General features: G+C 36.9%; 1 protein-coding gene across 5 annotated transcripts in view; it reads right to left on the minus strand.

Annotated features, from left to right (window-relative positions):
• The window catches only part of bmp1a (bone morphogenetic protein 1a), a 128,420-nt gene that overhangs the window by 18,580 nt on the left and 85,868 nt on the right, over window positions 1–23,972 (minus strand). For 2 of the 5 annotated variants that reach the window (XR_015497251.1, XM_087263796.1), the window contains exons 8-14: window positions 21,430–21,545; window positions 18,457–18,559; window positions 18,260–18,376; window positions 15,171–15,316; window positions 12,833–13,028; window positions 11,563–11,688; window positions 5,292–5,452 (exon numbers count right to left, since the gene is read on the minus strand). Coding sequence is in view for 4 of the 5 variants with exons in the window: in XM_087263796.1 (XP_087119922.1) it covers window positions 5,292–5,452; window positions 11,563–11,688; window positions 12,833–13,028; window positions 15,171–15,316; window positions 18,260–18,376; window positions 18,457–18,559; window positions 21,430–21,545 (965 nt within the window). In the remaining variant the exon portion in view is untranslated. 5 annotated transcript variants of the gene reach the window in all.

Genomic DNA, 23,972 nt, shown 5'->3' on the forward strand with positions numbered 1-23,972 from the left:
AAACCTATGAGCAAATGCAGATATTTGAAAAAATCGGCCGATAACTTTAATTTTGACACTTTTATTTCAACGCCAATTTTTATATTGTATTGTTTTTATTATTTATGGGCTGATGTAGATATTTAAAAATATCGTCTGATAATTTTTATTGAGACACTATTATTTTGAGGGCATTTAATTAAGCAGATATTTAGCTGATATAATTTTATTTATTTGCTAATGGATAAAAAAAAAAACACGTGTAAACACTTATATAAAAAAAAAGAGATGACAGAGCAGAAGGAAGAATGATGGGCATCAAAATAAAAGTCCCACCTCAAACACATCAACCAAACAGAAAACCATATCGGTTGATTCAAATATTTGAAAAATTGTCGGATAACTTTTATTTTGACAGTTTTATTTTTACGGCATTTATTTATATTGTATTGTATTTATTATTGTATTTATCAGCTGATGCCAATATTTTGAAAAAAATAATTATGCTGATAACTTTATAACTTTTATTTTGACGACATTAATTTTAATAGCAGATATTAAGCCGATATAATTGTATCTATTTGCTAATAGATTAAAAATACATGTGTAAAGACTTTTATTAAAAAGAGATGACGGAGAGATAAAGGGAGAGTGATGGGCATCAAAATAAAAGTCCCACCTCAAACACATTAGCCACACAAAAAAACCTACGAGCTAATGCAAATATTTTAAAAAAATCGGCCGATAACTTTTATCTTGACGGCATTAACTTAAGCAGATATTTTGTTGATATGAGTGTATTTGCTAATGGATTAAAAAATATATAATAAAAGGCATCAAAGGGCATCAAAATAAAAGTCCCGCCTCAAACACATCAGCCAAACAGAAAAATGTATCGGCTGATGCAGATATTTGAAAAACGTTTAACTTTTATTCTGACGGCAATTATATTTAACCAATATAATTGTATGACCAAACTAACACAAACACTGCAGATGACGGTCTCCTGGGGAGGGTCTCGTACTAGTGACATTACTGCATTCCTGCTATCTTTTAGCTCGTACAGACTTTCGATGTTCTGCATTACTGTAAACAGACCTGTTTTTGTGCTCATAGTTATGTGTGTGTGGTAATTGACAGCATAATCGCTGATGCAGTCGACAGAGCATAACCTGCACGAACCCGAAAACATTCCTGGCTTCAATTTATTCAGCAATTATATTAGAAGACTATTAATCTGAAGCTATAGAATGCTCAGGGAAAAAACTTGCGGCTGCTTTTATCACATGTTTTAGTGGCTCGGCTAATTCAACAGACTAATAGCTATTAAAAAAATAAAACAGCCCGCGCCAACAGCCTCATTTTCTTCCCCAAATCACTCTAATGTAATGATGTTGCTGCTATATTAAAGCAGTGTTGCTGGCTATTAAAATCTGTGACATATCAAATAATGAAGACAGACTGGATGCCAGATGGCCCTTTAAAAATACAGCTAGTAATATTTATTTTATAGTGTCTCATCTTGCTTTAGTAGGAGCTTTTAATTGTGCGTATTTACACGCAGTAACACTATTCCTAATGTGTATTCACCTTATTCTCAGCTGATGAGTGGGCGCTGCCATTTGAATCCTTTTGTCTCGCGACTTCCGGTCACATTCACTTCCATTCATTTTTTGACGTTAACAACTGCTCGTTACGCTGCTTGATGTTGCAATTTAATATTTTCTTATTATATTATGCTACTTGGTCTGTGTAGTCATGCAAACATTTGTTTGTTGAGCAAGTAGTTTGGCCATTTTCTGCCGTTTATTATTCCTAGTCATTTCTCCTATAGGCGACTGAATCGGAAGTTCTAAGACAATCGCGAAAACAGGCGCACTTCCGCATTTTAGAATAAGGTCAATAGCAAGTACATGTTGTTAAAGTGCCATTGCTGTGCTTTTACTTTAACTTTCACGATGTGTGTAATGTTAAAGTAAACGTGAATGCAAAAAAAGTTGGTTCACAGTGATTCTCAATTGTGTTGGTGTCATTTAATTCATTCATTCATTCATTCATTCATTCATTCATTTTTTCATTCATTCATTTATTTTTTCATGTTCATTCATTCATTTTTTATTTATTCACATTCATTCATTCATTTTCATGTTCATTCATTTATTCATTTTTATTCATTCACATTCATTCATTTTTTCATTCATTCATTTATTTTTTATGTTCATTCATTCATTCATTCATTCATTTTTTCATTTATTCATTTATTTTTTCATGTTCATTCATTCATTTTTTATTTATTTACATTCATTCATTCATTTTTCATGTTCATTCATTCAATTATTTTTTATTCATTCACATTCATTCATTCATTCATTCATTCATTCATTCATTCATTTTTATTCATTCACATTCATTCATTCATTTTTTCATGTTCGTTCATTCATTCATTCATTCATTCATTCATTTTTATTCATTCACATTCATTCATTCATTCATTTTTTCATTAATTAATTTATTCATTCATTCATTCATTCATTCATTTTTTCATGTTCATTTATTCATTCATTCATTCATTCATTTACTTATATAAATGAATGAATAAATCTGCATCGGCTGATGCAGATATTTAAAAAGGTTTAACTTTTATTTTGAAACTTTTATTTTGACGGCAATGATATTTAACCAATATAATTGTATCTATTTTCTAGTAGATAAAAAATATGTGTAAAGTAAAGACTTTTATAAAAAAAAAAAAAAGAAACGATTGAGAGCAAAAGGGAGAATGATGGGCATCATTCAAGCACATCAGCCAAATTGAAAACCTTATTACCTTATTAGTATTTGAAAAATTGCCGATAATTTTTATTTTGACACTTATTTCAACGGCAATAATTTATATTGTGTTGTATTTGTTATTGTATTTATCGGCTGATGCAGATATTTAAAAATTCGCCCGATAATTTTTATTTTGACACTTATTTCAACGGCAATAATTTATATTGTGTTGTATTTGTTATTGTATTTATCGGCTGATGCAGATATTTAAAAATTCGCCCGATAATTTTTATTTTGACGGCATTTATTCGAGCAGATATCATGGGCAACAAAACAAAAGTTCCTACTCAAACACATCAGCCAAACAGAAAAACTTATCAGCTGATGCCGATATTTGAAAAATCGTCTGATAACTTTTATTTTGACGACACTTATTCTGTCGGTTTGCACAGGAAATAAAGCTGAAATTGACAACTGGAACTAACAACTTGCTTAAGGCCATTTTGAATTTTTAGTCGATTAATATATTGGCCATGGCAATTAATATCGTTCGTGCTAATTGAAAAAGCTAATTATCATCAATGTTAAAAACAGTCACAATACAATAAAATTACAATAACATTTACAATTAAACTGAAAATGACAATAAAATTACATTAAATTCATCATTTATATGTTATTTTTTATCATTAATATGCTATTAAACAATTAGTAATATGTATTATTATGCTTCGTGTTTGCTAAGGATGTGGATTAAAGACACTGACGTTGTAAAAATGTGCTGTTTCTTGCACAGACCAATTATTTTGCTTCACAGGATCTTGGTCATTGCCATGGGTATTCATTTTGCTTTGCCTGCAGCAGTTAAAGGCTGATTTTGGTTCCCTGAATCACCCCGGTTTCAGCTTAAACATCGTCTTTAATGCTCCAGTGATTAAAAAACACAGCTAAATCTTGGATGACCTGAGGGTGAATAAATTAACAGCAAATTTTCATTTCTGGCTGAACTACGCCTTCAAATGTGCAATGACACTGAATCACAATACAATAATGTGTTACCTGCATTACACTAGAAGTACCATAGAATATTTAGTAATGTACTTAAAAAAACATACTTTACTCACTCTTCACTTGCTCCAAACATGTATGAGTTTATTTCCTGAATTTATTTATTTATTGTGTGTTGATCACAAAAGTAGATACTTTGAAGAATGTTGAAAAAAGTTATCATTTAAAAAAATATATATCTTCTTTTCTGTTCAACAGAACAAAGAACTTCAAACTGGTTTGGAGGAAGTGAAGGGCGACATTTGTACCTTTCTATTTTTAAGTGGAAGTGTCCATTTAAAGGAACACTCTACATTTTTCTAGCTTTGTTTTATTTTGCTTTTGGAAACAGGCTCAGTTTACAACTCCCCTAGAGTTAAACAGTTGATTTGTACCATTTTTAAAGCCAATTTCCGGGTCTGGCAGGAGCAATTTTAGCTTAGCTTAGCATAATTCATTGAATCAGATTGAACCATTAGCATCACGCTTAAAATTCTTTTTGATATTTTTCCTATTTCTAGCCTGACTCTTCTTTTGGTTTTGTACTAAGACTAACATAAAATGGAGAGGTTGCTATTTTATAGGTGGATATGACAAGGAACTATCCCATTTTTGATCCCCAGCTCTGGCGGGAGCACTTTTAGCTTAGCTTAACACAGATCATTGAATCAGTTAGCCATTAGCATCACACTCAAAAAAGTATCAATATTTTTCCTTTCTAGCTGGACTCTTCTGTAGTTATGTACTAAGACTGATTGAAAATGAGAAGTTTCTATTTTTATAGGTGGATTTGACTAGGAACTATACTCTCAATATGGCGTAATAATAAAGGAACTTTGGTGCCGTATCACGGCTGCAGCAGAGACAATGATAACATGCACTGCTGTTATGTATTTAGCTAGCTGGGGATTGTACTGTAATTGTTTGTTTTGTTGTTGTTTTTTCATTTTTAGACAGATGCTAACGGTCCAATCTGATTCAATGATTTATGCTAAGCTAAAAGTGCTCCGGCTACAAATCGAATAAGCAAACATAAAGATAATCTGGAGAAATCATATCCTAAAACCCTGCACTGTAAAAAGCCATTAGTTACTTTACTTTAAAACAGTTAATAAACCCGTTACCTTTACAAGCAACAAGTTGATTTTACTTTAAAATGTCAGCAAACTTTATTTATAAAAGGTAACTTTTATAATTATGCATATAGTTTGTTTCCTTAATAATTATAAGGCAATGAGTTTACTGTCTTTTTTTTTCAAGTAAAGTCAGCTAAATGTTTTTTACAGTGTGTGATGATTCGGTTATTAGCGAGATGCTAACGGTCCAATCTGATTCAATGGTTTATGCTGAGCTAAGCTAAAAGTGAGCAAATCAAGTGAGCAAACATAACTATGGAGAGGTCACTCCCTAAAGCACTGTAGTGATGTACACCAATTCAGCAGAAATGAACCGGACAGACCCACCCCACTCAGTGGTAAAAACCTAGTGCTCACATCGTTGCCCTCGGTCTCGAAGACGTCGAAAAGCAGCGTGATGCGGTACTGCGTCGGCGCCACCAGCTGCCAGATGCAGTTCTTGTTAGGTGGGTACTCTTTGGGCCAGCCGGGACTGGTGATGGACCCGTTCAGCTTGGTGATGAAACCCCCACAGGCAGCTGGAGGGAAAAAAAAACAACAACAACAATAAGACAAACAGGCAAAATAACTTTACACAAGAATGTATGATGTAGAGCAGAGGGTGTACTGCAGAAAGGTCCTGAGCTTAAAACCTTATTCTATCTGTTTAATAACCATGGTAGGTAGATTAGGACCACGGTTAGGTCAAAAGCTATAACAGAACAGCATCTGCTATGCTTGTTATATCTTAAGGGGATGGTTCACCCAAAACTGAAACATAACTCTATCAATCTCTTGTGGTTCCAAAGTTTTATGAGTTTAGTTTTTTTATGGCGCAATCTGGAAACCGGTACTGTTAGGAAGTTATTACAGCTTTATTACAATGTTATTGTAACATAACTTTACAGCTGTGCTAACAGCTGTCTTAACATAAAAATGATTGTCCTACAATGGCCTTAAAAAATAAATACAAATAAATACCAAAAAATATAATATTAATAATAATAATAATATCAGTTTTATTAATAATTATATTATTATTAATATTATTATTAATCTCATTATTATTAATAGTAATTTTCTTATTATTATTATTGTTATTATTGTTATTATTATTACTATTATTAATAGTATTATAATTTTATTATTAATATTATTATTATTAATATTAATATTATTATTAATATTATAACTATTATTAATAATGTTACTATTATTATTATTATTATTATAGTATGATAATTTGTATTATTATTATTAATCTTATTACTTTTATTTATATTTATTATTATTAACATTATTATTATTATTATTATTATTATTATTACTAATAGTATTATAATTTTTATTATTATTATTATTAGTAGTAGTAGTAGTATAAATATTATTATTAGTTGTCTTGTTATTATTATTATTATTATTATTATATAACTATTATTAATCTTATGATTATTATTAATAATTGTATTAATATTATTACCATTAATATTATTATTTTTATTGTTGTTGTTGTTATTATTATTATTATATTATTAATAATAATCATCATATTATTAACTTCATTATTATCAACACAATTATTATTATTATTAAAGTTATTACCATTATTAATGATCTCACAATTATTATAATTAATAGCATTATCATTTTTATTATTAATATTATTATTTTATTATTATTATTTATTATCATTATTATAATTTATTTATTATTATTACTAATAGTATTATAATTTGTTTTATTAGTAGAAATAGTATTAGTCATAATATTATTATTTATCTTATTATTATTATTAATATAATCATAACTATTATTAATCTTATTATTATTATTATTATTATTATTAATGGTATCACTATTAATCTTGTTATCATAATCATATAATTATTATTATTCATATTCAAATTATTATTATTATTTTTATTTTCATTGTTATTATTAATAATAATAATAATATAAGAATTTAAAAAATATATATCTACATATATGTGTAACAGAAAGTGCCTTCCACAATTCCACAAACATTGTATCAGGGGAAATATTATTATTTGAAATTATTTTAAATGTTTTTAGCACTGAACCACAAATGTTTTTTTTAAGAACTGTTCACTGAAAGATTCATTGGGGAGTCATGGCTACTGCCATCACTGTGAAATACAAATAAATTGAATTCTTTTAAAATATGAGGGGGGAAAACTGTGTGTGTGTGCGTGCGTGCGTATGTGTGCGTATGTAAGCTTACAATATACACACAGCACACCTAGATTACAAAGCACTCTTCAACTCATCAATCTGAGCAGCGTGTTTGTGTAAACCAGCGCATTCAACATACAGTATAAACTAACAAGAGCAGTCCTGCTTTCATTACAAAAACACACACACACACAGAACAACCCCAGGCTGTATATCTCATCAAACACCAAGCAGAAAGACAGAGCAGTTTAGTTTAGTGCGGTACAATCCAAATTAACAACCGGATCCCCTACAGCGCTCGGCGCTCCGGGAGAGACGTTTCCATGGCTACAAACATGCCATTTAGAAGCCTTTGGACAACCACTGCCTTCAACTTTCAGCTCTGTGTACATTTAAGCCCTCAGTGGGTCTCCATTCCCACAGGACACTCATGCAGTAAAGGCTTTCAGCGTGGCCCGTTCTTCTGTCAGAAAGAGCAGCGCGGTAATTATGATAATGCTGGATTTACTGCTGATATGATGCACGGTCAATATACACTCACCGGCCACTTTATTAGGTACACCTGTCCAACTGCTCATTAACGCAAATTTCTAATCAGCCAATCACATGGCAGCATCTCAATGCATTCAGGCATGTAGACATGTAGGCATGAGTCTTCATTTCTGCTGCCACATTTGGATGGTCGGGTCAGAATTTGGCATCAACAACATGAAAGCATGGATCCATCCTGCCTTTAATTAATTGATGGTTCAGACTGCTGGTGTAATGGTTTGGTGGATATTTACTTGGCACACTTTGGGCCCATTAGTATCGATTGAGCATTGTGTCAACACCACAGCCTACCTGAGTATTGCTGCTGACCATGTCCATCCCTTTATGACCACAGTGTAACCATCTTCTCACGGCTACTACCAGCAGGATAAACCGCAATGTCATAAAGCGTGAATCATCTCAGACTGGTTTCTTGAACATGACAATGAGTTCACTGTACTCAAATGGCTTCCACAGTCACCAGATCTCAATCCAATAGAGCATCTTTGGGATGTGGTGGAACGGGAGATTCGCATCATGGATGTGCAGCCGACAAATCTGCAGCAACTGTATGATGCTATCATGTCCATATGAAGCAAAAAGGAATATTTCCAGTCTCTTGCTGAATCAATGCCATGAAGGATAAAGGCAGTTCTGAAGGCAAAAGGGGGTCCAACCCGGTACTAGTAAGGTGTACCTAATAAAGTGGCCAGTGAGTGTGTGTATATATATATAAATATATAGGTTTTTTTTTGCAATCTAATGAAGAAATGATTTACAGATCGCACTCCAGTCTGTCACGATTGACATGTTGAGTCATCTCGGTGCATGTCTGAACAAACAGATTTCTGCTCAGTAGAGCAGCTGCAGGGTACGTGCTGTCCTAGCAACTGCCTCGCGTACTGTATCCACACACATTAGCACACAATTCACCAGCAGACGTTAGCTGTTACACAATCCTTTACCTAAGAACGCTTCGACCTTTTGCTGGAGAGGAATATGATAAAACCCCTTCCGGTTCTAGTCATTGAGATAGCAAGAGTGGTGTTTTGTAAGCGTTGTGTGCGGAGGAGGGTAAAGAAAGCCTGTCAGTGTGAGGAAGGCGCTCGTAACTTGCTGGCAGGCCCGAAAGTCAATAGCACAAAACAGATGTCGGCGGTTTGTCAACAGCTCAAGCAGGAGTAGTAATTACGAGGGCGCAGGAGCGCAGACTGTCCACTAGAGGCAGAGTGCATGCAGTGATTGGTGCCTTTAAAAGTTTTTTAAAGGAATGCTCCACTTTTTTTCCAGAAACAACGTCATTCTCAGAGCAACACAGTGGCACAGTGGTTAGAACTGTCGCCTCACTGCAAGAAGGTCGCTGCTTCGAGTCCCGGCTGGACAAGTTGGCATTTCTGTGTGGAGTTTGTGTGAGTGTAAATGAGTGTGTATGGGTGTTTCCCATGGTGGCTGAATGGTTAGAACTGTCGCCTCACAGCAAGAAGGTCGCTGGTTCGAGTCCCAGCTGGACCGATTTGCATTTCTGCGTGGAGTTTGTGTGAATCTGTATGTAAATGAGTGTGTATGGGTGTTTCCCATGGTGGCTGAATGGTTAGAACTGTCGCCTCACAGCAAGAAGGTCGCTGGTTCGAGTCCCAGCTGGACCGATTTGCATTTCTGCGTGGAGTTTGTGTGAATCTGTATGTAAATGAGTGTGTATGGGTGTTTCCCATGGTGGCCCAATGGTTAGAACTGTCGCCTTACAGCAAGAAGGTCGCTGGTTCGAGTCCCAGCTGGAACAGCTTGCATTTCTGTGAGGAGTTTCTGTGAGTGTGTGTGTAAAATGAGTGTGTATGGGTGTTGCCCATGGTGGGCTCAGTGGTTAGAACTGTCGCCTCACAGCAAGAAGGTCGCTGGTTCGAGTCCCGACTGGACCAGTTGGCATTTCTGTGTGGAGTTTGTGTGAGTGTGTGTGTAAATAAGTGTGTATGGGTGTTTCCCATGGTGGCTGAATGGTTAGAACTGTCGCCTCACAGCAAGAAGGTCGCTGGTTCGAGTCCCAGCTGGAACAGCTTGCATTTCTGTGAGGAGTTTCTGTGAGTGTGTGTGTAAAATGAGTGTGTATGGGTGTTTCCCATGGTGGGCTCAGTGGTTAGAACTGTCGCCTCACTGCAAGAAGGTCGCTGGTTCGAGTCCCGGCTGGACTAGTTGGCATTTCTGTGTGGAGTTTGTGTGAGTGTAAATGAGTGTGTATGGGTGTTTCCCATGGTGGCCCAATGGTTAGAACTGTCGCCTCACAGCAAGAAGGTCGCTGGTTCGAGTCCCGGCTGGACCAGTTGGCATTGCTGTGTGGAGTCTGTGTGAGTGTGTGTAAATAAGTTTGTATGGGTGTTTCCCATGGTGGCTGAATGGTTAGAACTGTCGCCTCACAGCAAGAAGGTCGCTGGTTCGAGTCCCAGCTGGACCGATTTGCATTTCTGCGTGGAGTTTGTGTGAATCTGTATGTAAATGAGTGTGTATGGGTGTTTCCCATGGTGGCCCAATGGTTAGAACTGTCGCCTTAGAGCAAGAAGGTCGCTGGTTCGAGTCCCAGCTGGAACAGCTTGCATTTCTGTGAGGAGTTTCTGTGAGTGTGTGTGTAAAATGAGTGTGTATGGGTGTTTCCCATGGTGGGCTCAGTGGTTAGAACTGTCGCCTCACTGCAAGAAGGTCGCTGGTTCGAGTCCCGGCTGGACTAGTTGGCATTCCTGTGTGGAGTTTGTGTGAGTGTAAATGAGTGTGTATGGGTGTTTCCCATGGTGGCTCAGTAGTTAGAACTGTCGCCTCACTGCAAGAAGGTCGCTGGTTCGAGTCCCGGCTGGACCAGTTGGCATTTCTGTGTGGAGTTTGTGTGAGTGTGTGTGTAAATAAGTGTGTATGGGTGTTTCCCATGGTGGCTGAGTGGTTAGAACTGTCGCCTCACAGCAAGAAGGTCGCTGGTTCGAGTCCCGGCTGGACCAGTTGGCATTTCTGTGTGGAGTTTGTGTGAGTGTGTATGTAAATGAGTGTGTATGGGTGTTTCCCATGGTGGCCCAATGGTTAGAACTGTCGCCTTACAGCAAGAAGGTCGCTGGTTCGAGTCCCAGCTGGAACAGCTTGCATTTCTGTGAGGAGTTTCTGTGAGTGTGTGTGTAAAATGAGTGTGTATGGGTGTTTCCCATGGTGGGCTCAGTGGTTAGAACTGTCGCCTCACTGCAAGAAGGTCGCTGGTTTGAGTCCCGGCTGGACTAGTTGGCATTTCTGTGTGGAGTTTGTGTGAGTGTAAATGAGTGTGTATGGGTGTTTCCCATGGTGGCTCAGTGGTTAGAACTGTCGCCTCACAGCAAGAAGGTCGCTGGTTCGAGTCCCAGCTGGACCAGTTGGCATTTCTTTGTGGAGTTTGTGTGAGTCTGTATGTAAATGAGTGTGTATGGGTGTTTCCCATGATGGCTAAGTGGTGAGAACCGTCGCCTCACAGCAAGAAGGTCGCTGGTTCGAGTCCTGGTTGGACCAGTTTGCATTTCTGTGTGGAGTTTGTGTGAGTGTGTGTAAATAAGTGTGTATGGGTGTTTCCCATGGTGGCTGAATGGTTAGAACTGTCACCTCACAGCAAGAAGGTCGCTGGTTCGAGTCCCAGCTGGACAAGTTGGCATTTCTTTGTGGAGTTTGTGTGAGTGTGTGTGTGTAAATGAGTGTGTTTGGGTGTTTCCCAGTAATGGTTTGCGGCTGGTAGTGCATCTGCTGCATAAAACATATGCTGGATAAGCTGGCGGTTCATTCCGCTGTGGCGACACCTGATTAAAAACGGCACTAAGCCGAAAAGAAAATGAATGAATGATTTCTCTAATTCCAATGCTGTCGCTGCTCTACAGAATCTTTATCAGCACACAATAGCACTGGCCCATCTCCAGCACTGTACTGTACTGACCTTCACAGCTCCGTTTGTCCGCCGCCAGTTCGTAACCGGGATCACAGGCGCACTTGTAACTACCCAGAGTGTTGACACAGCGTTGCTCACAGCGACCGTTGTCGGGTCTGGAACACTCGTCCATTTCTGCAACAACAAGGACATATTTTATAGGAGCAGAGCTAATATCGGAGCAAACATTGGTAATGCTTTACTTGAAGGGGTGTTCGTAAGACACGTCAGGAATATAAATGATATTGCAGAGTGCATGCAGTGATTCGTGCCCTATTCAAGTTTCTTAAATAAATGCTCTACTTTCCAGAATTAACTTAATTCTTTGAGCACTTTTAGCTTAGCTTAGCATAGGTCATTGAATCGGATTAGACCATTAGCATCATGCTCAAAATTTTTTGATGATTTTACTATATAAAACAACACAATTCTTATGTTTTTTTGGAACAATATAATAATTTATGTTCACTTAAATTTGTAAAAGCACTGACTTTCAAATATCGGAGCAAATGTTGGTAGCACTTAACTTAAAGGGGTGTTCGTAAGACACGTCAAAAATATAAATGAGATTGAAGAGTGCATGCAGTGATTCGTGCCTTATAGGAACACTCCACTTTATTTCCAGAAACAACTTAATTTTTTGAGCACTTTTAGCTTAGCTTAGCATAGGTCATTAAATCGGATTAGACCATTAGCATCATGCTAAAAAAAAAGTAAAACTTTTGATAATTTTCCTATTTAAAAAAACAACACATTTCTTAAGCTTTTTTTGGAACAACATAACATTCAATCCATTTAAATTTGTAAAAACAATTACGTTAACGTAGACTTTCTAATATCGGAGCAAACATTGCTTGCACTTTACTTGAAGGGGTGTTCGTAAGATACGCAAGGAAAATAAATAACATTGCAGAATGTATGCAGTAATTCGTGCCTTATTGTGATTCGTGCCTTATTCAAGTTTCTTAAAGGTACACTCCACTTTTTTAAAGAAATAACTTCATTTTAATGCTCTCCTAGAGTTAAACTGTTGAGTTTTTAGCACTTTTAGCTTAGCTTAGCATAGGTCATTGAAAGGGATTAGACCATTAGCATCGTGCTCAAAAAAAAAAATTTTTTTTTTGATAATTTTCCTAATTAAAACAAAATAACAGCTTAATCATAATTTATGTCTATTAATTTGGACTTCAGCTGTGTGCGTCTTCCCGAAATCTCCGAATAATGTTAAATTGACGTTTCTGAAATTTCTAAGCATGCAGCAAACAATTCGACAACTCACCTTTGAAGAAATTGGCAGCAAATCCGGCCTTATTAACAGAACCGTCAGACACGAATTTCATCCAGAGCTGGTTGGAACTGGATTTAATATCATCAGGTTTGTCATAACCGCAGAACCTGCCCAAAAGCGGGCTGCTTTCCGAGTTCCCGTCTCGAACCTCCAGGTAGTCGTACGCACAGTTATCATGCCTCTCGATCTTGCATTGAAAAGACAAAACATGAAAGAATAAACGGAAAAGATAAGTTAAAAGCTGAAAAACCAAAAAGGCCTTTACTTTTATTAAAAACAAGACATTCTATTACAAATTGAAAGTAATATATTTTTCTTTTTTGATTTAAAATGACAGAGCTATAACTCTGTTTTCAAATAGTACGTATTCGTTTCTTTCTTTTTTTTTTACTCCAGCTGGCTTCAGATGATCTAAATTAAACCCAGAGACATCAGAATAATATGTAAATGCTGTTGTCCTTTATTTCAGTAACAATTTAGATTAAGTGTCAAATTGTATTGTGACACATTTCCTAGAGAAACGCTATATTAAAAAGGCTCATTCTGGAAATGTAGCACCGCGGGCGTTTCTGGAGACCGCGAAATACATCCCAGGAGGTACGTATTTGTGCAGTTTTTGTTTTCACGAATCCGCTGTGGCCGCTGTGCGCGCTTTTTCACGTCTTGAACGCCTCTAGGGAGTGCGCGCAGTTCACGCCTGCACTGTTCTCACATAAAAAGCCTCCGAAGGCCGCTGTCGAGCGACCGTCTGTCCGACTGACTGACTGAATGAATGACTTAACTATTGACTGGGCGGCCGGCCACTCGGGAAACCCAGCCACCCTCCTTCTTCCCTAAACCCAAGCGACGATTTACAAAAGCAGTCTAGAAAAAGAAAAGCCCTCATCCGATTTTGACCGCGTTTTCGGATTTCACAGCATTCTCACCCTGTTACGAACTCGCTCACTTTATTTTTTGGATTCTGTTTTTTCTCACCTGATTTCTGGAACTGCTCTTCCCCGGACTCGAACCCTATTGTCGAACGCGGTCAGCTCCTCCTCCGGGCCTCCGCTCCACCGGCGTAACACGACGAGCTAACCGGACAAACTGGTTGCGGCGGAAAAGCCCTCCACACAGAGGAGGTGAGCCGTCCGCCGGCGAGCGCGAAGAGAAGCAGCGTCACACCGCCCCGTAACATTTGCTTAAAAAACCAAATGCAGCCATACGTACCTCAGGCCACGTAAATCACGGTCTCCAGAAACGTTCACGGGGCTACGTTTTCAGAATGAGCTTGGGTTGTAAATGAGAAAACAGTGGGCGTGGCTTTTTTTTCCACCAGGAGCTGATTGGATATAATAAAGTAGTTGTTTAATTCAGAAAGATCTGGAAAGGGTTTTATTTTAGAAGAATTTTTAGAATAGTTTTTTTTAAACTAACAGACTCCTCCTCCTCATCACTATTTCTGTTTGTTATTGTCTAAACTGACAGCTGGAGGGGCGTGGTTAAGTATGTTAGCCACGCCCAATAACTCACACAGACCTAATCTGAGAATTTAACTGAAAACAATCAGCATTTGCAGATTTCAATCAAAGAGCTTAGAATGACCAAGAGGCGACACTCAATACAACGATCTATGCAAGAGCAGCATTCAGCAACAGCCCCGGATTCCGCCATTTTGGAGTGAAAGAGATCGGCTGTCCATTGGATCTTATTGCTGTCGCGATGGCAAGCAGCAGCTTTTTTTTTTATTTATTTATTTAAAAAGCGCATTAAAGCTGAGAGACAACCTGAAAGATGACAATACAACATGTACAATCACAATCATCAGCACTTTTAACAGTTCATTTTACAGACTTATAATATGCTGTTGCTCTATTGGAGTTTTCTTTCCAAAATGGCCGACTCGCCATCTAGTGGCTGTTTCCCAAATTGCACTATAGTGTCGCCTCTTGGTGATTCTATGCTCTTTGTTTCAATTAAAGATTACAAGGGCAAACTATTTTATTTTTTTTCACCACAAAACAAGCAATGTGAGCTAACAAAATCAATATGCTTAGTTTTGATTTCATGCCACATTTAACTAGTGGCTGCTTATAATGTATGATCCTAATCCTACACATTATCCAAACCCAACTACTACTTTACTAACTATAAAGTAGCAGCAAATCTAATAGCTTATTGAGCTTAAAATCATAATTAATAGCAAGAAATGTGCCTTAAAACAAAATGTGACCATTATTCTGTCATTCTTATTATGGTTTTACACACACTTTTTCAATACACCACACTTTCTAAATTGGTGAATAAGCAGTTAATTACATGCAGTGATAACTCATTTTTTTGATCATACCTCAAAAGACTGGAAGGTGAGGCCGACGTGGTAACCCTGGGCAACGGTGATCTTCCACACGCACACTTTGTTCGGTCTGTAGTCGTCTGGGTAGTTTGGAGACTGAATTTGACCATTGTCTTTCTTCACTTCCCCACCACAAATAGCTGAAAGAGCACACATTACACATCAATATCACTGGGAGAAATAACCATAAGGACACTGAGGCCATAAACGTGACAGAGCATGAAAACAGCGGCTGGAGTAATGTTTCAATGGTTCCTAGAACTATTTGTGAAAAAAACTTTTATTGAAATCTTTACATGTCAAGAAATGGAAACTATTTTCAGGAACTCCTTCTTTTGGCATAACTAAGCAGGTATGCATTTCATTACACAAAAAATTATGTCAAAAATGCTGGGTTGTTGTAACCTGATGTTGGGTCAAATATGGAAAATGTCAACACATTTTTTTTTTTTTATTGCTGCATTTTATTGAGTTAGAGAAGAAAAAAACACACAACGCTGCACTCAAATGTGATGCATAAATGCTGCTAACATTTGGTTTCTTAATATCTATGTATTGTAAAACTTCAAACACTCTGCATTTACCCAATTAGTGTACACTTATTTTACCGTAGTTCCTATTATGCTGGATTAAACCCTGCTCAGAAGTAGAAGCTTCAAAGTGGCATTCCTAGAACTAAAATTGTACTTAATTCATGTGTTGCAAACACACCTAAATTCAGGCTCTTCTTCCAAAAGTTCTAGGAACTATTGTTCTAGTTCCAGGAAAAAGTTCTGCACTTTTGGAGTAAAGTTGGATCCAGCACAATAGGAACTACCAGCCATTTAAGTGTACACAAGCTAGTCGAATGCCTGCCAAACCAAACAGGCTCTCCTTCCAATAGTTCAAGGAACTTATGTACTAGTTTCAGGAAAGAGTTTGGACCTTTTGGAGTACGGTTGGGTTCAGCACAACAGGAACTACCAATGATTTGTGTGTACACTAGCTAGTCGAATGCAAATCAAACCAAACAGACTCTTCCTTCCAATAGTTCTAGGAACTATTGTTCTAGTTTCAGGAAAAAGTTCTGCACTTTCGGAGTAGAGTTGGGTCCAGCCCTATAGGAACTACCACTGATTTGAGTATACACTAGCTAGGCGAATGCAAGTCAAACCAAACAGGCTCTTCTTCCAATAGTTCTAAGAACTATTGTTCTAGTTCCAGGAAAAAGTTCTGCCCTTTTGGACTTAAGTTGGATCCAGCACAATAGGAACTACCAGTGATTCTAGTGTACACTAGCTAGTCGAATGCATGCCAAACCAAACAGGCTCTCCTTCCAATAGTTCTAGGAACTTATGTTCTAGTTTCAGGAAAAAGTTCTGCCATTTCAGAGTAGAGTTGGGTCCAGCACTATAGGATCTACTAACAATTTGAGTGTACACTCGCTGGGCGAATGCACGCCAAACCAAACAGGCTCTTCTTCCAATAGTTCTAGGAACTATTGTTCTAGTTCCAGGAAAAAGTTCTGCCCTTTTGTAGTAAAGTTGGATCTCGCACAATAGGAACTACCAGTGATTTAAGTGTACACTAGCTGGGCGATTACACACCAAAACAAACAAGCTCTTCATAAAATAGTTCTAGGAACTATTGTTCTAGTTCCAGGAAAGCATTCTGCCCTTTCAGAGTAGGGTTGGATCCAGCACAATAAGAACTATCTAGTGTTTTAAGTGTACACTAGCTAGGTGAATACATGCCAAAACAGGCTCTTCTTCCAAAGTGTTCTAGAAGATATTGTTCTACTTCCAGGAAATAGTTCTTCCCTTTCAGAGTAGGGTTGGATCCAGCACAATAGGAACTAGCAATGATTTAAGTGTGCACTGTGTGGTCGACTGCATGCCAAAGCGAACACCGGACAGTATTTTAATTTTTGCATTATTTTCTCAGCCTCAAAGATACTCATCACAAGTGATTTTTTTTCTATTTAGCCAAAGTGTCAAAGCATTAAGGTAAATGGCTCATGGGAATAATTTAGCTTTATAATGTAGCCTAGTGGCTAGTTTTAATATCTATGTACCTGCTGTGAAAGCCCCTGCTGACTTCTTTTATGACAGAATGTACTGTAAACGGACATCAGACAACCTTCATGTGAGCTATGGTTGAATTGAAGCCTGGGGGGCAATGTTTTCTGTTGACAAGCTATTTTGAGCACTCTTGACTCTCCCTAGACCCTGACCATGAAATTGCTTGCTTTAGGCTAATTCTTCCAGACTACTCACAGCGCCACGGCTCTTTCGACTTTAGAAAATTACTGAGAAAACAATGCCGCAGCAGTTGCTTAATGTTTGAACGTTTACACGGCGCACTGTTTTTGACTGTACAAATGTACGAAAGAAATCAAAACTAACCGTATTGATTCTGTTAGCGCACATTGCTAGTTCTGTGGTGAACAATTCATCTCTGCATGCAGACAAAAAAAAATTTAGTGGGCTAGCAAAATCAACACTGCAAGTCACATGCATTGCTCAGGTGTGAGTTTTTCACAGACTTCATCAGAGTGTCAGAATCTTGACGGTTCTGTGGGTTTTGTCTATTAAATCTGAGCTTTAATTCATAATCTCTATTGGATTCAGATCAGGTGATTGGTTGAGCCATTCTACAGCTTGATTTTCTTTCTCTGAAAGCATTTAAGAGTTTCTTTGGCTGTATTTTGGATCATTGTGTTGCTGAAATGTCCACCCTGGTTTCATCCTTATCCTCCTGCTGATGTAGATGTTGGACTGAAGCAGCTGATATTCATTTACACTGAGGACGGGCAGAGATTTGCTGAAGGACTACTGAGAGATTTCAGCTGCTGTCTGGGCTTTCACTGCCTTTCTACACCTTCCTTTCTTTATGTGTTCAATACTTTATTTTGTTACGCATAACTTCATTTGTAACCTAATTAGCTTAATTTTCTTTGAATATATGGATTTCTTTGGTTGTTACCAACATTTTAGGAAAATTTTAAGTCAACAGCACCTTCAGAAACACGTTTTATGAGTAAAACGGAGACCTATTAAGGGCTTATTTCCCACACTGTATATGACAGTCATTGGTAATGGTACCTTCATAAACAGCAGAGAAGCCTTTTCCCACCCAGTTGCTGCTGCTGCGGAACTCAATCCACAGGCGACTGTCTGTCGAGATGATCGGATCAGGTAATTTATCCCCACAGAATCGACCTGCAAACAGTTCAACATGAATAATCAAGCTTGAACCCGACCTATTTTATGTTTAAAAATATTATACGTTCATCTCAAACCTTTCAACGGTGCTTTCCTCCAATATCCATCCCTGATTTCCACGTGATCGTACCAACATAAATGACTCCGGTATAAATCCATAGATGTAAAGTTCAGGATGATCTTAGGAAAAAAATAAATGAACAGCCAAATGTTATTGAAGCAAACTCTACATATGTAATATTGTTACAGATTTAAATTATTTTTGGAATTGAAACAAAGTTGAAATATTTATATCGATATTTATGCCTATTTGATAAGTCAAACTCTGTGGAATAAGTTGTCGGATTCATTAAGAAGTCATTAATCATCCATTGCTATTTAAAAATGAATTCTAATTATATTCAATTATTATATTTATAGTTAATAATTATAAATGAAAGTTAATTATTTAATGTGATTTAAACTTTATTTTATACCGTTTGCTTATAATTTGATGTGTACTGTGAGGGTTAAATGTTGTGAAATTTATAATATAAAAGTTTGATGATATTCATTTGTGTGGCAGTTTTACGCTTCAAAGCTTACACATGCAGTTTTTAAATTAAAAACGAAAAAATTATTGAACAATATTTAATATTAAGCAATACTGTTTATCCTGTTTTTCTAGGCAGTATTGATAACCTGCCAGGAAAAAAGCATTATTACCTGTAGTAAATATTATATATCCAGTATATTGACAATAAGCTGGACTGGTCCAAGAACTCTCTGGTCACATATAAGAAGGGTCATAGTAGGCTGTATTTCCTACTTAAACTCCGATCTTTTAGAGTCTGCAACACCATGTTGCGTATGTTCTATGAGTCTGTAGTGGCCAGTCAGTGGCGTAGCGCAAAATGCGGAGGCCCCCCTGCAGGGATCGCTGACGGGGCCCCCTGATGAAGAGGGGGGGGGGGATACGTCATACGTCAATTTGCATATCACTGACGTCATCGCGTTTTTACCGTTTCTGTTTGTTTAACAGCCTATGGTTAATAAAGGGGTATTTATAATTGCACTACACTTTATATACGCATGTTTATTTAACTAAAGTTATTGCTGTTTGAATACAGTATGTCATTATAGATATGTAGTGAATGTGCAGTAATCTCTCATATGTAATGAACTCAGACAAGTTCAGAAACTGTCACTAAAATATCTGTGATTGAGAACAAGGAAAGAATAAACGCTCCAATTAAATTTTTAAAATAAAGTAAAAGTAGATCGGTTTGACTGTACAAGGGAAATACCTTCACACTGCCTGTGCTAATTCATTTGTCGTCGGTACGCAGAGGGGTGATCTGCTCTCGGGCTGCAGGTGGGAGAAGCTGCTGTAGAGGACTGACTGGGCCGCCTGTCAGTGCTGTGAGGCGGGGGGAGGGGCCGGCGGCATCACACGCAGCTCATTGAGAAGAGTAGGGACGGTACAGTATGGACAAATGACAGTCTAAAAAAATCTCCAATAACACACAAAAAAGTCGCTAGATTTGTCGCTAGGGGGGTCTGAAAAGTCGCTAAATCTAGTGACAAAGTCGCTAAGTTGGCAATTAACATTGGCGGCAAGCAATCAGAATGAAGTAGTCCACCGCTTGAGAGGTGTTCAGAGAACACAGACCTGTGAACTTTGGTTCCGACCACAGTTGTTCCCAAGAGTTTGATTATTGCGGTTGCCGGTGAATTTTCAATTATTGAAAATCATGACGACGTGGAGCCCCCTAATCACGCGGGGCCCCCCCGCGGTGCGGGCCCGTCCGCTACGCCACTGTGGCCAGTGCCATTTTCTATGCTGTGGTGTGCTGGGGTGGTAGTGTAAAAGTGGCAGATATGAAGAGATTTAACAACTTGATTAGGAAAGCTGGCTCTGTGGTGGGTGAGGAATTGGACAATATGGAAACTGTGGCCGAAAAGAGAACATTGTGCAGACTTCGGTCAATTATGCACAATGTAGATCATCCTCTTCATAATGTGGTTGACGAGCTGAGAAGTACCTTTAGTCACAGACTTCCCAGCTTAAAGTGTTCCACTGGTCCTTCCTTCCCACTGCTATCAGACTTCATAACGTCTCCCTCAGTCACTTACCCTTACAGTAATCTATGCAATACCTTGCTGCTCGTGCCATATATTACTTATTACGGGTTTTAGTGTGTGGAAGTCTGTGCATTATGTTTTATGATGTGCAATAATCTACTAGGTGCAATATTTGTTCGTTTTTTTACTGGGTCTTAAGTATTTTTAGTGCAATATCACTGTTTTTTTAAATGAGTGCTGAATCACTTTACTACTTGAAATATTTTATGTGTAATTGTTTTATGTGTAATATTATTGGTTTTGGTTAATATTATTTTCATTACTTGATATATGACTTAATAGTATTAGTTACCACTGACTCTTTTAAGTGTAATATCTTATATAATAGTTTGTATACTTATGTATTGTGGCTGTTTCCTTTTATAGATTGGTTGGATTTATGTGACTTATTTCACTTATTTAATTTATTTATTTTGTCTTGTGGTTTTGTGTTTCTGTGTTTTGTGTGTTATGGCAGTCATTACATAAGCAATTTCCTGCGGGATCAATAAAGTTTTCTAAGTCTAAGTCTAAGTCTATAGACGTCGTCTCACAATTGCTGAATGTTACACGACAACGTTGCTACAACCTTCCCACGTCATACATTTCTGTAGCGAGCACGTAAGTGGCGATGTTGCCTTGGAAAAAATGTAACGTTGTACAGAGTTCCTTTGAAGGCCTGCCTTCAAGAGGCTCTGATTGGTCAGCTAACAATGTGCTGTGATTCGCGGATCGGCTCCACATTACTACGTCACACCTGGTAAAGTGTAGATCGGCACTGTATAATAAATAATAATAAGTTTTGTCCGATTCATTAAGAAGTCATAAGTCATCCATTGCTATTTAGAAATTAATTCAAATTATACATTGATCTATAATGAATTGAGATTATTACGTTTTTCCAGTTTTTGCCCACACAAACAAAATACAACATCCCATCTAATCACCTTTTCACCCGGCGTGACTGAAATCCTCCAAATGCAGTGCATATATGCTGAATAACCATTCGGATAACCAGGAGACGAGAAGTTCCCGCTGCTCTCCTGCAAACTATCTCCGCATCCTAGAACGCGGAGAAAAGTCATCAGCGGACAGCGTTTATAACCAGCTAACAACGCGACAGTTCATAACACATGAACAAGATGAGATCAGTTACACGATGGCCCATGGAGCGTAAAAAACAACAGCAAAAACACACACACACACACACACACACACACACACACACACACACACACACACACACACACACACACACACACACACACACACACACACACACACACATGTTTGTTTTTGTGAAAAGTGGGGACATTACATAGGTTTCCATTCATTTTATACTGTCCAAACTGTATATTATATTGCCCTCACCCCACCCCTAAACCCAACCATCACAGAAAACTGCGTGCAGCTTTACTCTCTGATTAAACTCATTCTGTAGGATGTATAAGCATTTTCAGAAACGAGGACGTCACCAATGTCCTCATATTTCACCTCCTTTTTGTAATACCTGTGTCCTACCCATGTCATTATACAGATTTGTGTCCTGATATGTCACAAAAACACGTACACACACACACATAAGTCTGGATTGTCTATGTTGCGCCTTGAGCACTTTCATGTTCTGAAGCACATCTGCTTTTAATGTTACACACCTGCCTAATATTCACAGCGGAGACAAAGAGATGGAAATAAAAGTGAGGTAATATTCAAGCTGAAAGGGTTTGCTTTTATATGGTGCCTTTGGGCAATTAAAATGAACCAAATCATGGGCCGAATACTGTATTAGAAGTGCTGGTAATTAAACGCTCCGGTGCTCGCTGTGGAAAACACGGCAAAGCGGCATTGCTTCATTAAATGTCAACATAACAGCGGTTTCATCATATTTTCATTAAAGATACATATGTAATAGAGTCTTTAAGATTACACCTTCTGGTTGTTTATAATGAGCAACTTTATTCTGCTTGTCATATGATTATTCATCAAAGAAGTCAAAACAAATGAGAAGAAGCTAAACAACTGAAATAATAAAATAAAACACTAAATCTAGTATATTTTTCAAGATTGTAGTATTCAGCTTAAAGTGACGTTTAAAGCATTAACTAGGTTAATTAGGGTAAAGTTAGGGTAATTTAGGCAAGTCATTGTATAACAGCGGTTTGCTCTGTAGACAATCAAAAATATATAGCTTAAGGGGGCTAATAATTTTGACCTTAAAATGGTTTTTAAAAAATTTTAAAAACTGCCTTTATTGTAGCTGAAATAAAACAAATAGGACTGTCTTTACAAGAAAACAATATGATATTAAATACTGTGAAAAAATCATCTGTTAAATATCATTTAGGAAATATTTGAAAAGGAAAAAAAGAAGGGCTAATAATTTTGACTTCCACTATATATATATATATATATATATATATATATATATATATATATATATATATATATATATATATATATATATATATATATATATATATATATAGTGGAAGTAAAAAAAAAAACACACACACACAGTTGAAGTCAGAATTATTAGCCCCCCTGATTTATTAGCGCCCCTGTTTATTTTTTTCCCCAATTTCTGTTTAATGGAGGGAAGATTGTTTCAGCACATTTCTAAACATAATAATTTTAATAACTCATTTCTAATAACAGATTTATTTTTATCTAATAAAAATGATATAATTTATAATTTTATAAAAAATGATATATATTATCTAATAAAATAATATATACTATTATATTATTTATTTTATCTTTGCCATTATGACAGTAAATAATATTTTACTTGACACTTTTCAAGACACTTCTATTCAGCTTAAAGTGACATTTAAAGGCTTAACTAGGTTAATAAGGTGAACTAGGCAGGTAAGGGTAATTAGGTAAAAAATTTGCTTAAAGGGGCTAATAATTATGTCCCAAAAACTATGTTTAAAAAATTAAAAACTGCTTTTATTCTAGCCAAAATAAAACAAATAAGACTTTCTCCAGAAGAAAAAATATTATCAGACATACTGTGAACATTTCCTTGCTCTGTTAAACATCATTTGGTAAATATTTTAAAAAGAAGAAAAAAAAAATCAAAGGGGGGCTAATAATTCTGACCTTCAACTGTATGTAACACAAATCAGATTAAATGAGTACATACACGAATAGAGGAGGTCATTCATTACACGCTGCTCTGAAATTGTAAACAAACTTTTTACTACTTTTAATGACACTTTTTAAAATTGTTTAATAAAACATTTCATCAAATCAAAGCCTTCCGAAGTTTAAATATCATATTACGGTGTACATATCATTTTATTGTTTACTTTTATGACTTTACATTTGTTAAAGTTTCATGTGTTTGCTTTAAGGTTTCTGCTCCTACAGTAGTCTGTGTTTAAACAAGTCTGGAAAGTTTACATGCAGAATGTCTTGTACCGCATTAAGCTTCTGTAGCCTAGAAAGCAACTGTTCTCTGCTCTGTTTTATCAGAGAAAGACAA

Source organism: Danio rerio, chromosome 8 (assembly GCF_052040795.2).
Source record: "Danio rerio strain M-AB ecotype USA chromosome 8, GRCz13ab, whole genome shotgun sequence".
NCBI classification, from domain to species: Eukaryota; Metazoa; Chordata; class Actinopteri; order Cypriniformes; family Danionidae; genus Danio; species Danio rerio.